The 16,643-nt window shown below is 37.3% G+C and overlaps 1 protein-coding gene across 4 annotated transcripts; it reads right to left on the bottom strand.

Moving 5' to 3' along the window:
* Positions 1-4,941: 4,941 nt before the first annotated feature.
* On the bottom strand, positions 4,942-15,834 carry si:ch211-91p5.3 (uncharacterized). 4 transcript variants are annotated; one of them, XR_008809659.1, is made up of 19 exons: positions 15,605-15,834; positions 14,934-15,056; positions 14,665-14,787; positions 14,318-14,470; positions 13,980-14,147; positions 13,725-13,902; positions 12,997-13,113; positions 12,642-12,827; positions 12,405-12,542; positions 11,793-11,933; positions 11,222-11,677; positions 9,548-9,685; positions 9,164-9,301; positions 7,630-8,055; positions 7,300-7,512; positions 7,053-7,196; positions 6,203-6,505; positions 5,963-6,120; positions 4,942-5,043 (listed from the first exon to the last, which is right to left on the bottom strand). XR_008809659.1 is itself a non-coding variant. In XM_056271903.1 (19 exons), the coding sequence occupies exons 1-19, from the start codon at positions 15,812-15,814 to the stop codon at positions 4,955-4,957; spliced, it is 3,585 nt and encodes a 1,194-aa protein (XP_056127878.1). In that variant the 5' UTR covers positions 15,815-15,834; the 3' UTR covers positions 4,942-4,954. The 4 variants fall into 4 exon arrangements, 3 of the variants coding, with proteins under 3 accessions (XP_056127878.1, XP_056127879.1, XP_056127880.1); XM_056271903.1 differs by having other exon boundaries at positions 5,963-6,103; XM_056271904.1 differs by having other exon boundaries at positions 5,963-6,103; positions 15,611-15,834.
* Between the last annotated feature and the right edge of the window lie 809 nt (positions 15,835-16,643).

Here is a 16,643-nt window from a genome sequence, read left to right as displayed (position 1 = left end):
AAAATAGCCTGTAGAAGGATCCTGTAGTGAGAATATGCTGAGCACAGCACCCAGAAACACACTTGATATTCGTTCTTGTATTGAAACAGTTGTGAAAACACAGTCGTCCTTCTTACCGTAATGAAATATGATTGTTGTTATGGAGAGTAAACCCCAGACAGTTTCTGTAATGTCAGGTGGATTAACTTTTCAGACACGAACGTTTAGACTACATGACGGGGTGGGGGCGAGTATCTCTGGCACTGACGCGGGACGGCCTGCCAGTTTCTTCCTTTCTTATGCACGTTTTCACACATTAAAACATTCCTACGGTTTCCTTTCGAATAAGATAATAGTTGCTTTTTTCTTTAAAAAATCATATGTTTTGGCAATTCTGAAGGCCTGATGGTGCATTCCTGTTGGTGTTTATCTGATTTTGTTACCCACGGGGAGGGAATGAACTGAAGTGCATAGGAAGTCCCCCTTCTCTGCTTGCAAAACATGGAAATTGCATACCACAACAGTATTTGGCAGCACAGACAGATCAAGGACTAGGTTAAATTGCATATTGTTATGTAACAGTAATGGGGAGGAGAGTTGGTCTCAGTCGGCAAAGTACAAATCCAGTGTGGCGGAGGTGGACGGTATATCAGTGTTACAATGCATTTGTGAGCTGTGCAAGGAATATGTATGGTAGACCTAGACATTATCCACCGGGGTTTGGCTCCAAACATGAGCTTGGCCAACCTCCCGAAGTGTCCGGCCCACCCTGAGCGTGCTATGGCCCGGAGGTCTGTTTCACAGCTTCATGTCTTGGCAGGTGCAAAAATCTGAAAAATACCAGTGTCCGGTTGCATAAAGCACCTTAAAGGTTGTATCAGCGATTTCAGGCCCAAAAAAGGCCATTCATCTAATCTTTCCTAACGATCCGCGAGCTGCCCGCCCCATAAGCAGGCCGTTGATAGACGCTGGCTTCTTCTTCAGCTCCGACTTCGACTTTCGCACAAGCGCAAAACCTCACAACACCCACCCCCTGTCGGTGATTGGTTGGAACACTATTTATTTTGGTTTTGAGTGGTTGGTGAAACCAATTGTTTCTATAGGAACCGGCTGCTGCAGTTACGCGATGAATTTACCAATCGGCGATTGGCTCTTATTTAGAAGGCGGGACTATTTAGAAGCCGCCATATTGAGTGCTGCACTTTTCCCCATTCAAAACAATACGAGCGACGCGTCTTGTGTTATTCTATAGTTTTTGGTATATCATAAGGTTTGAAAACTTCGCTCCCTAAGGGTTACACAGAGTTAGCAGGTTTAATCCAAGTCTTCTAGCGAGACACGATCGGGTGCTTTATATGATAAACAGATTTGAATTTAGGCATTATTCACATATAAATATTGATTAAATTACATACATAGCACATATTAAATATGGTCAACGGAAGCTCAAACGTGCACGTTCAATTAATGGACAGAAATGAGAGAATATTAAAAAATCTTTATTTGTGTTCCAAAGATGAACAAAGGCATCCTCATGTCATTAAGAATGACATGAGGATGAGTACATTAATACATTTTTTGTTGTTGTTGTTGAACTATCCCTTTGAGTTTCTGTCTCGTCTGATCCTTCTCTCTCATATTTGGTTTTATTTTTGGTGCACATGCATGCATGTGTCCATGGCAACAACTGAGTTTTGTTATGGCAAATGCTGGGTAATTTTATGACTGTACTAAAGCATAAAAATACCATAATATGTTTGCAAATAATTAGGAAACATGCTAAGTTCACACACTGGTTTCTCTGAAAAGCAATGCTACAGGCAGTTATTCTACTTTGAAATGTGAGTTCCGTGTCGGAATGTCTGTTTTTTGTTTTGGTCTGTGTGACTCCGCCCACTGCCAATTTACCCAATAGTATTTCGACACTCCGGGTTGCCAGTTGGCGTAAAAACACAGCGAGTTCCAGCCATGGAAGCCAGCAAACAAACTGGGACAGAAATCACAGATTCTACCCAACCTAAAAAGCCTCGGCATCCATTAAAAAGTATCTATGACCAGAGGCATTTTAAAACGCTGATACATTAGCTGATGAACAGTGTAAGGCTCATTGCTGTCCATTAATTGCGCTTGTTCCCATTGCATGTCTCAATCTGGCAACCTGAAGGTGTTTTTCATGTTAAAGGGATACTCCACCGTTTTTTCATATTAAACTATGTTATTCCCTTAACTAAGACGCGTTGATACATACCTCTCTCGTCTCAGTGTGTGCACTAAATCGCTCTGTCTTGCGGCGAAACTTTGTTAGCACTTAGCTTAGCCCAGTTCATTCATTAGGATCCAAACAGAGAAGCGACCAAACACCTCCACGTTTTCGCTATTTAAATACAGTTACACTAGTAGTGTAACTCGACCAAGAATGGTGGTTTCTGAATGGTCTCTGTTTGGATCCTAAGGAATGAACTGGGCTAAGCTAAGTGCTAACAAAGTTTCGCCGCAAGACAGAGCGATTTAGTGCACGCACTGAGACGAGAGAGGTATGTATCAACGCGTCTTAGTTAAGGGAATAACATAGTTTAATATGAAAAAACGGTGGAGTATCCCTTTAAGGCTACTTAAGGTGTTTCATGCAACCCGGCACCAGCTTCAGTACATTTACCTGATTTAAAGTAACACTATGTAGTTTTTCAACCTTCATAATATATTCCCAAGACACTTGTGATGGTACATCGACTTACAATAGGTTAAATGACACGTCTGCCATAGCCTGACGTGGTCTTTATCGCTTTTACTGGCACTATGTAACTTCGGGTTTCGGGTAGTAACCGGGGCACAAAAAGAACTACAAAATTCGACTACTTTACGGCATACGTCACTTCCTCCACCACTTCCTCAAATTGTCTGTGGCCCTTGTTGATTCCAAAGCCGGTGCTGGATAAGCAGCGAGCGTGCGCGTGCGACAGTAGGCTGCCGTAGGCTAAATTATTTACGACAACAGTAATGGACAATTCCACTTCCAACCTGTAGGGCGACCGCTGAGGAAAAGTTCTTTGGTGTTGCTTTAAAGTGGACCTATTATGCCCTTTTTCAAAACCTTGATTTTGTTTTTGAGGTCTACTAGACAAGGGTTTCATGCTTGAAAGTAAAAAAAAAAGAATAATAATTTTTTTACATTGTTGCAGCACCTCTCTTCCCAGTCCATCTGTAACACTGAATTCGGAACCGCATACTCCTCTTACTATTTCTGCCATAGAAAGATATGGTAAAAGTAGTACGAGTATATCGAATTCAGCATCTGTTTTGTTCTGGTCTCTATGAAGCCTCTCCTTCTGAAAATTTCAATGTCCTCTGATTGGTCGACTGGACCAGTGTGTTGTGATTGGTCAACGACTTCAAACGCGTCTAATTCAAAATACTAATAAAAACTAAAGGCCTAAAATACTAAAATGAAATATACACTGGCCAAGATACAACTGAAGAAACATTTCTAATTTGGTATGTTTTTTTTTTTTTTTGCTTTAAAAAAAAAGACTAATAATAGCAGCATCACTATTTTTTCATTTGTAAGTTGCTTCGGATAAAAGCGTCTGTTAAATGAATAAATGTAAATCAATAACAATAATGTACTGTAAGTAACAATGTCAGACAAAGCTAGCAAATGGCAACACTTTTTACCTGAACACAAAAGTTTCCCTAATTTAATTAATTTCAAAGATACAAAAATCAACAGTATAAAAAAAACAATAGAAGACACTGACAAAAGACACATGCACAGTCAAAAAAAAAGAGAGGAAAAAATTATGTTGAGCAGTAGACAGTATTATATGTGTGGATGAAGCTGGTCTGTGAATTTGGCAAGGTCTAGGTGTCAAGAATATCCAGAAAGAACATCCTGACCCAGAGTACCACTAACATCCTGAGAACAGAGCGCCTGATGGAAGAAAACCCTAGACACATTCCTTCACTCTCCATCAACAACAACATTAAAACTGTAGTGATACATTGACATCTACTGGCCAGTTCATAGAACAGTAGTTTTCATAGCTGTGGTAATGAACACAACTTTCTGGGCAAGTTGATACGACCAAAACTGGCCACAATTCAACACCACATGAACTTTAACATTAGATTGTTTTGTGTTTATTGTGAAATCATCTTTGTAACAGCTTAATCATAAGCTCTCATTTTCCCAAAATGAAGGGTTTTATTTTAGGATAATGACTGGCTGCTTACTCTATAAAATAAATGTGGACGTGAAACACTGATTTGTGAAACGATTTTATTATTTTACTTGCAGAGAAAGTGGATTGGACATACACAACACAAACAGATGTAGGAAACATTGGGTTCCTGGATGAATGTTCAGTAATACACTGTTGTACCAATTTCAAACAAGTATGCAAGAATACAGTATTATACATAAGAAATAAATCACATAAATGCATCTTCTATCCTCACTGACTGTATTTGATCACAAAGTATACGTTTTGTAAGCAGTTTTGTAGTTCATTGTAAACGGGTTTAAAATGCACAATCCACAGTTAGAGGGTAATATTAATATAAATTAACAATAAATGCACAACATCTTTCTTTTGTAAGCATGTGAAGATATCCATATAATGGCTGTAACATGGATAAATCTACTTGACCATGCCAAATTGTTAAAAATGTGGCTCATCTCTTTATGGCAGTTCTACAGCTTTGGTTTTTGCAGTCAATGCAATTACATTTTGTTCATTGTAATTGTCTGGAGATTTTAAAATGATTTAGTGTTTATATTGGTATACCTTTGGCATACATATTTGTAAATGTTTCATTCAAAGCCATGGTCATTAATTCATTCAAGTAATAAATGTAATAATAATAATAATAATAATAATAAATGTAAATGTAAATTTGTACCGAACAAAATTTGTTCACAATTTATAAAATTAGTGCATTTGTGGTGTGTTTTTTTTTTTTCCGGCTAAAATAGATTTCAATTGTTTTTGTCATCCAAAAACCTAAATCTTAGCTTGAGCACTTGAAGCAGATTCATCTTCGCTGTATCCCAGCTGTCTTCCCAGTCTAGAAGTCAAACAATTCACTTTAATATTTAATATTATACACAAATATTTGGAAATTATTTAAGTAGCAGTACACACTCTACAATTGTAATTTACTTGACAGAAAAAAAAGTTTATTCTGGTTATTCATATTATTAAAATATCATTAAACAATCATTTATAAATATATTTAAAATGAACTATTTAATAATTAATAAAAATACACTATCATTCAAAAGTTTGGAGTCAGTAGGGTTTTTTTAATAACACTTTTAGGTAACACTTAACTTTACAGTGTCCATGTAGTTACTGTAGTAAAAACTATAAATTACATAATAACATGCAACTAAACCAAACCCTAACCCTATAGTAAGTACATGTCTTGTTAGTGGTGCTTGCAAAGCAAATTAACTACCAATTAATTTTTGTTCTGGACAAAATTTCGGTTCGTAACTCGTCCTGCACCGCTTGTCGTAGACCCATGAATGATGTGTGCCTTAATAAAAAGAGGTGTGCTATGACTTTTATAAGCGATCGGGCGTACGAAGTTCACATGTGGGGCGAAAAACTGTGAAAAGGTCCCACAGAATTTGTGAGATGATATCTCAGGATCAGAATGACAGAGACTTGTGGGTGGGCTCATATGACTCTGCCCAGCAAGCAGCTGGGACACTGAAGACTAGAGTAATGTAATAATTGTAATAATATTTCACAATATTACTGGTTTTATCGTATTTTTGATCAAATAAATGCAGCCTTTGGCAAGCATAAGTCTTCTTTAAAAAAAAAAAATGTTTTAAATCTCACCGACCCCAAACTTTTGAATGGTACTGTATTTATAATTAATTATTTATACATAAAATTAATATTTTATAATTATTTATAAATGACATTAAATATTTACTGAACATGTATTGTGTTGTGAGACAGTGACAGCCCACCTGAACTGTTGCAGGCGAGCCGGACAGAGAAAGTAGCCTTCGCTCCAAGCACTTCTTCTGTGTCCTCAAACACTGGCTGTGGCAGATTCTGCTGTTTGAACCACTCATCTAAACGGTTTCTCATAGATACATCGTTTGCTTCTGTAAGAGGTTGAGAACTGAATGAAAATCATTAAATAATCATTTTTATAGTAATATACTTGTGTTTAGACAAGCCGGTTGATATTCAGTTGCTCTGACCTGCCTTTACCCCCAGAAGGCCCAGTATTCGTGCACTGAGATGATTCCGAGCTGCTCTCTTGGAGCTCTGGCATGAGCACTTCAGCGTATAGTCACAGAACGACAGCTGGATGTTGGCCTGTTCCACAGGCTTCAGGGAAATGACGGGGTCTTTCTGACCGGCCCCCTTCAGCATAGAGCTCAGCTGATTCTGCACCTCTTCAGTACTTTCAGCTCCAGTTAGTGAATCATAACCAAAGAGGGGTGATAGTGAACGCAAGGCATTCTGGAAAGCAACCAACTTGGCTTCACCCTCTGAGGACCCTAAAAAAAGACCACATCATATTTGAATAAAATGGCATTCGTTCAGGTATTTAATACATGCTTTTACTTTTCTGTTCTCAGTATACAGTATATATATATATATATATATATATATATATATATAGAGAGAGAGAGAGAGAGAGAGAGAGAGAGAGAGAGAGAGAGAGAGAGAGAGAGAGAGAGAGAGAGAGAGAGAGAGAGAGAGAGAGAGAGAGAGAGAGAGAGAGAGAGAGAGAACCAATCAAAAGTTTGGGGTCGGTAAGATTGTTAATGTTTTTAAAAGAAGTCTCTTTTGCTCACCAAGGCTGCATTTATTTTGGTCAACAATACAGTAAAAACAGTAATATAGTGAAATATTACAATTTAAGCCTGTGCGTTAATCCCTCCCTGACAGTGTAATATACCTTTCAAAATATTTTTTCATTTTCTTTCTCTTGGACGCACTTATTTGTCATTGACCCTGAAAATGAAGTTTTTCTTGATTCTTTGGAGTACAAACTCTTGTTTCTACAGTCTTTTTAACATCAAATAAGACACTCATACTAACCTTGTCCTGTATAGATAACTTTGTAACTTATGTTCTTCAGTGAGCAGTAAAATGGCTTTACAGAGCCTTCAAAATCTTCTTGTGGAAGAGGAAGAGAATTCTGAGAAAAAACCTGCTTCACCTTCGCACTGGATGTCTTTTCATCTTGAGTTCGAGGTAAGAAAGATATAAGCATTTGTTAGGGGACATGCATATATATTCGCACACACATTATGAGCAATACACAAAAGTAAATACACAAACGTACCTGTACTAGAATCGAAAATTGACACTGCACAGCCAAACAACAGGTAGGCTTTTCGAGTGGCTTCTTTCTTGCTGTCGTAGCCTTGTTTGTTAACATAAGTATATTTTTCCAGGTTGATTTCCACACTACATTTAAAATTCTCATTACACGTCATGTTCTCCATCTTCACATGTGGGGGCTTGAGATTATATACATTAAAAAGCTCATTGATTTCTGTAAAATACACAAAGATGTACAAGCAGATGAGAGCGCAGTTGCAAATCAGTGCACATTTTTACACTGTACCACTAGCACTCACTGGTGTCCCATTCAATAGCATATTATCTTCACCTGAACAATCAATCCTGGGCTTTTTCCTCTGTGGAGAACTGGATTCTTGAGGCTCCGGCAGCGCAGGAACAGGAACAGGAACAGGAACACGGACTGGCTCTTGTCCTGATGGGAGTTGTGCTGTTGTGGAGATGCTTTTAGACTTCAGCTCTGAACGATCTTTCTCTGCTGCCTGACCGATAGATACTGCAGAAGTAGCCAGGCCCGAGCTGATACCACTGGTCACATGCTCATCACTGATCTCTGTTTTTCTCTCTGTGTCATAAACGGGACTTTTGAGACCTAGCTTATCTAGACGCTCCTTCAGTTCACCTTTGAAGTTCTTCTCAGTGTCTGATATTGGAGCACCGTTGAGGATCCCTGACAGATGCTGCAGAGCAACTTTAGCTGCCTGTTGCTCAGCCTGTTTTTTATTGGTGGAGCCATCTAAGAAATGTAAGACATGAAAACTAAAGATCAGCAAACAATAGCTTGTAAATCAAAACACACATTTTAGTAAACAGAAAATAAATGGGCACATCTCACAGTTTAATCTGGGTCATATTTAATCTGAATATATATATATATATATATATTCATATATATAACATATCTGGACACAATATAATATTGTTTTTATTCACATTATAGGGGATGTATTAATATTCTTAATTGTCATTAAAAACACACATTTTTTAAATGAGTAAGATCTTAAAGTGCCCCTAATTCAGCCTCTCTAAACCCCTCCTTACTGAAAGCCTACTCTGCTCTGATTGGTCAGAGGGCCCAATCTGTTGTGATTGGTCTACTGCCTAAAGAGCGTGTCAGAAATGAGTATTACCATATCAGCTCCAGATCTTCCTCAGCACTTGATACACAGTGATATGAACAGAGCTAGAGCTCGACTAACTCCAACCTTGGAGAAGCTGCGAATCTGTGTGTGTGCACGTTTCGGGTATCCTTTTTACAGGACCTGGCGTTCACGAGGTTAACAACTGGTACGCAGGGGAAGTGCAATGACAACCTGACTGACAAACTGGAGCCTAGAAACCCAGATTGGTGACCTCAGTGGAAATTCTTTTTAAGTTTATCTCTGCCTTAACCAATCAGAATGATTCAACCTGACATGATGACGTATTGCTTGAGAGTATAATTGTTGCTGTAATGAGTGTGTACGCAGAGATGCCTACGAACTCTTTGCTGAGTGTGAAGCTGACTTCTGCTGATGAAACTGCAAACTATTCTTCAGTAAAGATTTTCTTCAGTCTGCATTTATTGACTCCTGGTCTTCATTCATCATATCTGGTCCTTGGGTCTTTAACTGTAAAATCCCCTACAGTGCACTTTGATCTTTGAAACTGCAGTCATTTTACATTCACAAACAGCTGTATATTACACACTGCATGGAAGGTAATATCTGACAAAGCATAATAGGGGCACTTTAAAATGGTATTAACATAATATGAAAAAAATATGTCTTTGTTTTTGGGGTGAAATATGACCTAGAAATTCACCCGAATAGTGTTAAAAAAAAAACAATAAAAGTAGAAATCACCTTTGTCATAAAAAGTGAAAGGTCCCTTGAATTTGAGTTTGCAGATAGCTGTGTTGTCATCATCAACAAACGCTTCTGTTGGCTTTTGTAAATCATTGGTGTCGAAATGATCCATGATCACTGACCTATACGTCTGACCTGTTGTAACACAAACTAAATCCGTTATGCCCTTTTGAAAATCATTTGAACATATTCTAAAATATTTGGCTCACAATAACACCAAAAAACTACATTAGCAAACTCACAACATATTTTATTTTAAGTTAAGCCTCAAGTAAGAGTGAAACACTTTACATGTGAAAATACTAGCGTATGACTTAATGTTTGGCTTTATTATCAATATTGATAATACATTTGATATCAAATCTACACTTTTTACTTTACCTTTTGCTGGAGCACTGATGCGAAATCTTTCCCATAAAACTTTATAAGCGGCTTCAGTTGCTTCTTCCTTTGAAGAGCATCTATCAGACGCAACTTCTTGATCAAGATCCACAGTCACTTTACTAAAGAAAGTGATTCCTGAAATGTCAAAACAAAAGATATTTTTTGAATCACATTTCTTTTTATTTAATTTGATTGATTCATCATGATTAATATTTTCTCTGCTGTTTTCCTGTATCCTTTTCATTTTATTTTTAAAGTCGGCATGAAATGGAAGTTGTGATGGTCTTTTCTTCTCAATTGTGGCGTGGTATATCCCAGTGAAACGGCTTCACAAACAAACGAAAAACATGGAAAAACACGGAAATCGAACCTGGTCCGAATTTTTTTATGATGGACAAAAGTTGTGGAGGCAGTGTGTAAACATGATTGACACAATGGGTCTCATTCATGAAACACGAGCAGAACGAATTTTTGTGTAAATCGTGTGTAAAGTGGTTCTGGCGTAAATTTTCAGATTCATTAAAATGTTCGTATTTTCCAAATGTTAGTTGGTACACAAGAAATCTACACCTGCTCCCAGCCACGCGTAAATAGTGCGCTTAACACCCGAACGTTTTGCTCATTAATAAGGCTGCATTTTAATTCACCTTAATCGGGTACATATTTGCACAGCATTTTGAAAAAATATTATATATAGTAATTACATACGGTTTTTCTTATTATGAGAGCCAGTAATAGCATCTGCGATGGTGGTCCTTCTCCAGTTTGAATACTATTTTTCCGAAGTGAACTAATTAGTTTTTTGCTCTCAAGCTTAATGTCGAACCATTTTCTTCTCACTTCTGGGAATGTTCGATTAACAGACGAAACTCCATTCACTGCATCTGTAATGCTGCCAAGCTTCCTTTTTTTTTAGGACCCGATACGCCACTATGTAGGCTACGCTTGAAAATAAAATGTGGCGTTTTGAATGAACTTCTGATAATAAAACTTCAATTTCTGCATCTGAGAATTTTTTTTTTTTTCGCATTCATGTCATAATATGATGCCCATATATAGTTGTCAGTCGGATTTAATGGGCGGGATTTATGGTAATTGAGAATGAACGTGCACGCGCGTCCCATTTACGACTGATTGGAATTCATTAACACACACACACATTTCACTATCACATCTGACGTTTACGAAGTATTTGTGAATCAGGAGAAGAGTTTTCGGGAAGGTCTCTTTACGCGCAAATCACTCGCATATTTACTCGTATATTTACGAATGTTTCATGAATGAGACCCATTGTGAGGTCATATTTATTTTTTAACGTGCGAGAATTTCGGACTCAGTGTGCAAGGACTTTAAGGGTGGGGTTAGGGGAGGACCTTCATGCTTACGTTTTTTCCTACAGTTCACAGCATACAATTTCATACGAAATTGCCAGCTCGTAAAATAGTTTTCGTGTTTTCCCATGAGATTGGGTTGGAAGAGAAGCCGCTGCAAAGGGGAGGGGAATTTATTTTGATTAAAGATTACAAGAGTACATGAATTGTACTTTATACTGTACAAACCCATAGGGAAATCTAAAGGGAACCTCTGGCGAATTAGTCTTCAGGATTTTGACATCATCCCTGCACCACTCTTTAGCACTAATAACTTATTTCTTATAAGCTGCTTCGTTACCTGGACAATCAATCCTGGGCTTTTTCTTCTGTGCGGCTGGAGAACTGGATTCTTGAGGCTCCGGCAGCGCAGGAACAGGAACAGGAACAGGAACAGGAACAGGAACAGGAACAGGAACACGGACTGGCTCTTGTCCTGATGGGAGTTGTGCTGTTGTGGAGATGCTTTTAGACTTCAGCTCTGAACGATCTTTCTCTGCTGCCTGACCGATAGATACTGCAGAAGTAGCCAGGCCCGAGCTGATACCACTGGTCACATGCTCATCACTGATCTCTGTTTTTTTCTCTGTGTCATAAACGGGACTTTTGAGACCCAGCTTATCTAGACGCTCCTTCAGTTCACCTTTGAAGTTCTTCTCAGTGTCTGATATTGGAGCACCGTTGAGGATCCCTGACAGATGCTGCAGAGCAACTTTAGCTGCCTGTTGCTCAGCCTGTTTTTTCTTGGTGGAGCCATCTAAGAAATGTAAGACATGAAAACTAAAGATCAGCAAACAATAGCTTGTAAATCAACACAAACCTTTAGTGAGATAAAATATTTAACCAATGACTAACAGTAGAAGTGCAATTACCTTTGTCATAAAAAGTAAAAGGGCCGATGAGTTTGAGCTTGCAAATGGTTGTGTCATCATCATTTTGAATAAAGTGTTCTGTCGGGTTTTGGAAACACTGTGTGCGGAAATATTCCATGATCAATGACCTGTATGTCCGACCTGTTGCAAAGGGAATAAAAAGCAGCTATTCAGAAAATCATTTAAACCCTAAAATACCAAAGTATTTCAGAGAATATGTGTCCAAAAACAGGTCTGGTCATGTTCAAATATTGTGCAATATAGGTTAAAATCTTTTTGTCCAGAAATGTAAAACTGAAAATAGAAGTAATATGTTATTTGGTGAATATATGTTATTTGAGTTCTTTTGTTGGGAAATACCATTAAACTCTTTTTCAGAGATATTTTAGAGGCAATCTTGCCCATTAAAGGGTTAAAACTTCACATATTGCACAAATGTTAAATGGATTTATTTTCAGAAAATGTTACATTTGGTTCACTATTCAGTATTTAATAAAAAGCTTATGCTTATAAAGTACTTTATTAGTGTTAAATTAAGTATTCATTTAGGGCTCAAAAAACAACAAAATCCTAGATTTTTTTTTTCATTGTATCTTAAGCTTAATTCTTTACCTTTTGCTGGAGCACTGATGCGAAATCTTTCCCATAAATCCTTATAAGCGGCTTCAGTTGCTTCTTCCTTTGAAGAGCATCTATCAGACGCAACGTCTTGATCAAGATCCACAGTCACTTTACTAAAGAAAGTGATTCCTGAAATGTCAAAAGACGAAATTACATAGTGATCATAGTTTCATCTCAATGCAGGACTGTGCACCGTTTGTCAATACTACAGTACAATATCTGTTTTACCTGAGGAAGTTGAGCAGGGGACCTCAGGCTGTGTGACTGAGCTTGATGATTCATCTGTGCTTTCGTCCTGTAATTTCAGCTGCTCAAGTGCAATGTATGCCACCTCCTGATGGGCGCCCTTTTTGTCATTAAACACCTTTGTGCCAATGAAAGTTTGCCCATTTACCTTCACTTCAGCCCTATAACCTGTACAATGGATATGAACTGTATGATTACTGTTGAATCTAACCTGAATGAAAGATTTCCCATTTGTTCATTACCACTTTTCCTGTAGTGTATCTAAACATATATACGTTTTATTTGTTTCAAAGGACTATTATGCATTTAATGTTACATGGACTGATCAATTTGTTACCCTGTGCTTCCTGAAACTCTGAAAAAACGGGATATTTGTCCTCTGGCCATTTCTTTGCACGACAATATTCATAAAGATGATTCTTGAATCTAAGTGGGTTGACAGGAAGAACAGGATCTGTGGATGGAGAAGCACGAAAAAATGAGACGAACTGAAATATAGTAGGACTCTTATATGTGAACAAAATTATTTAAGGTGCGTTAAAACGTGTGTGATTTGGTTTATTCATTTGTTCTGTGTATTAAAAGCATGACATCCCCTGAAAAAGAAGTGCACTTAATAGTACTGCATGTGCACTTGTAGTGTACTTCAAAAATCTGTTGTGGTTAATATATATATTTTTTAAAAGCACACTTTCATTAATGTTTTTAACACACTTAAATTCAAAGTTTGCCTTTAAAGTACTTTTTAAATATTTTTATTTAATTTTTTTGTCGTGCTTTAAAGAAGTGCACTTTTTTGATATGCTGAGTAACATATTAAAACACACGTAAAGCACTTAGTATAATTTTTAATTAAAATGGCATTAAAATATATTTTATTTTACTTAGCGGTACGTTCGGCGGTACACTTTAACCATATTTTAAAGACAATGTATATTTAGGAAATTACATAAAAGACCTATACTTAAGTGGATCAAAAAACACTTTAAAGTTCAGATAATTGCATGTTTGTATTGTTAAATTACTAAATCAAAGATAAATATTAATGGCTTATTTTCCTCTCACCATGTGTCCCCTTCTCCAGGTTCTCCACTCTATCTGCCAGGTTGTGGATTTGCTCCTCATGTTGATCTACTTTTGCCTGCATTTCTTTAAGTTTGTCGACTTCAGGGCCCAGGTTCACCAGGAGATCTTTGTTTTGGTCCAGGAAGTCCAGGAGACTCTTCATGTCCTGTGGTTTTCCCTTAACATAAAGTCATATTTTTAGAACATGAAGCAGTTCACACTTAAAAGTTCAGTGTTGATCTTTTACAACTGTACTTCAACATTTTCGTCTAGGTTCCCCTCAAAGCGTGAGATAAAGTCTTCAATCCTGTCTTTCAATGCTTGCTGCTCACGGTCCAGAACTTTCATGGTCTGAAGATCGACCTGTTGGCCGTCTACTTCACATGGGGCTTCATTGAAATTCCTGTCCAAGATGTTATTAAACTACATAGAAAAATAAAAACACTTGTTTTGGATTGAATTATGATTAATACAATTAGCCTATACTGGTAAAGAGCAACATTTATCCTTATCGCTGTTATTATTATTAAATATTAATAATGGTAAGACTGTTTTAATAATAATAATTTATCAAAATATTATTTTCCATCCACCTGTGTTATCTCCTTTTCCAAGCCTTTCAGTCGCGGGATAAGAGGTTCGAGTATCTTGGCCAGCTGCAGGACTGTATTATGATGCCTGATCATTTCCTCTTTACTCATTTTCAAGTCAGGGGAGTGCATCGCACAGTTCCGTACATTTATGACCTTAATTATTGAAAAGAAATACATGTAAAATGTGTTATCAACCACACAGTGAGATCTACATTATTTGAATATCCGAACTGATACTATAGCACATACCATAAGAGGTTTAAACCGGATAGAGGTTTCAGAGTGACTTAATGCTGAAAATGATCATTTGAAGGGAACACGAGATATTTGCATTTCAGAATACTTACATCTGTCACACTTTTCCCTGGGATGTTTTTGAAATGTTTACAGGAACTCATTAAGTTCAGGATGGCAGAGACATCAAACTGGGAAAACTGGCAATGTTTGCTGTGCCCACGTGGCATATACGCCTGCCGTGCGAAACATGCAATCGACAAAGATAAAAATGTAATGGACATTGATTTTTGTTCACTGACACTTCCCCATATGCATCAAGTCAATGCACTGTTGCAACACAATAATAATACAATGGTTATTAATGATGAAAGTAACTTACCTTGGCAACTTCCCACTTTTCTGTGGACCAGAGATGTGGCCGGCAGTTGTCCCAGTGTATACTCGCCCCATTATATTTGGCCTCAATTTCTTTCTTCCAGCATTTACACAATTCGCAGAGAGACTATGGGTAGCAGCAAAGCACAGTGTGAGAGACAGGTACAGACATTCCCAGAATCTTTGATTCTAATTGACATTTTTTTAGGCTTTATGGATGGATGGATGGATGGATGGATGTTTTGTAGTATTCCTTTGTGTTAATCCACATTTTATTTAAAATGGTGATGGAAGGATGGACGCGACAGACAGATAGATAGACAGACAGACAGACAAGTTAGATAGACAGACAGACAAACATTCTTAGACTTTTTGTAGTAGGCTATATTTCTATTTGTGGTAATCCACATTTTTTTTTAATAAGGTGACAGACAGAAAGACAGACAGACAGATAGATAGATAGATAGATAGATAGATAGATAGATAGATAGATAGATAGATAGATAGATAGATAGATAGATAGATAAACATTGTCAATGTCTACATTTTATACAGCAGTGTCTATTACATTGGGTGATTATTTGTATTTTATTTAACACCATAAAATGAAACGATAAATAAAGAAGGCTATTTTTCTATCGTTTACGTTGACTTTGCATTTACAGTTTAACTTACCGGTACCTTCTTATTCTTAAAAGCGCACGTTTTCTTACAGGTCTGTCCATTGAGCTCCGGTTTGTTTCGAAGAGAGTTGTGATAAGTTTCGGTTTCCTTTTCAATGAAGTCCTTAATGCAGTTCCTCAGTATGGAAAGACTCTCCGTTGTTTTCAACCAGTTTTTGTAGTTTTCGTCCCCGAAGCGTGTGTAAGATTGTGAGCTGCTCATGCTCGCCGATTAAAACCCATAGACAGTGTTAAAAAAAAACACAGATAGCGAGAAATGACTCTTTGTTACAGGAGAGCAGCGAAGGGGTGTGCCTCGACTGTCTTCAGCCGGTCAGCTGACTCCTCAGGTTGCCAGATCATCGAAAAACAAACGTTATGTTTTACTGTTGCACATCCTATGATAAACGGCTGTTTAACGTCTTTGTTGATGTTCGTCATGAATACTATCGTAACCGTGGTAGTATCCCCCTATGGTAGTATCAGAAGAAGCTTTCAGAAACTTCTGAAGGTATTTGGGTGTTTCTGCTAGCACGGACATTTTTGTATTATTGGTTTACCCTTTGTCCCATACTCAAAATAAATAATAAAATATGTAAAACGTAAATTATTCCATTTTTATCTAAACAGAGATTAAACCAAAAAGAACCGTTGTAGTTGTGACGTCATTTCATTACATTTTCCCCCTTCATTTTTACATGTCAGTGAAGGGAATTGAGATGAAATGGAATGACACTTGATGTTTTAAAATAAAACAAGAAAACTCAAAATAAATATCACTTGCAAGCGAAAACATATGAACAGAACTGTATTTAAAACATAGGCTACAATTTAATAATTTAATTGAATGGAGCAGCTGCTGAATAAGCAACATAAACGAGTTAGTTAATATCGCCATCTAGTGGAGATCAGAATCAGAGCGAGCTTTTATTGCCAATGAATTTGTCTTGGTGACAGCTTCCAGAACACAGAATACAAGAATATAAATACATCAAATAATACATACTTTATTGACATCAATGGTTTCTTAACATCCATAGATAGATAGATAG

This window comes from Rhinichthys klamathensis, unplaced genomic scaffold, assembly GCF_029890125.1.
Source record: "Rhinichthys klamathensis goyatoka isolate OS25496 unplaced genomic scaffold, OSU_Roscu_1.1 h1tg000328l_1, whole genome shotgun sequence".
Lineage (NCBI taxonomy): Eukaryota > Metazoa > Chordata > Actinopteri > Cypriniformes > Leuciscidae > Rhinichthys > Rhinichthys klamathensis.
This window is presented reverse-complemented; position numbering and strand designations above follow the sequence as displayed.

Excerpts from the sequence above, each read along its gene's own strand:
- si:ch211-91p5.3 (XM_056271903.1), bottom strand. The coding sequence starts at position 15,814 with ATGAGCAGCTCACAATCTTACACACGCTTCGGGGACGAAAACTACAAA. Across the intron at positions 14,788-14,933 it reads AAAAGTGGGAAGTTGCCAAG|GCGTATATGCCACGTGGGCA; the intron begins GTAAGTTACTTT and ends TTCGCACGGCAG. Across the intron at positions 6,104-6,202 it reads CCTTCTGGGGGTAAAGGCAG|AAGCAAACGATGTATCTATG; the intron begins GTCAGAGCAACT and ends AACCTCTTACAG.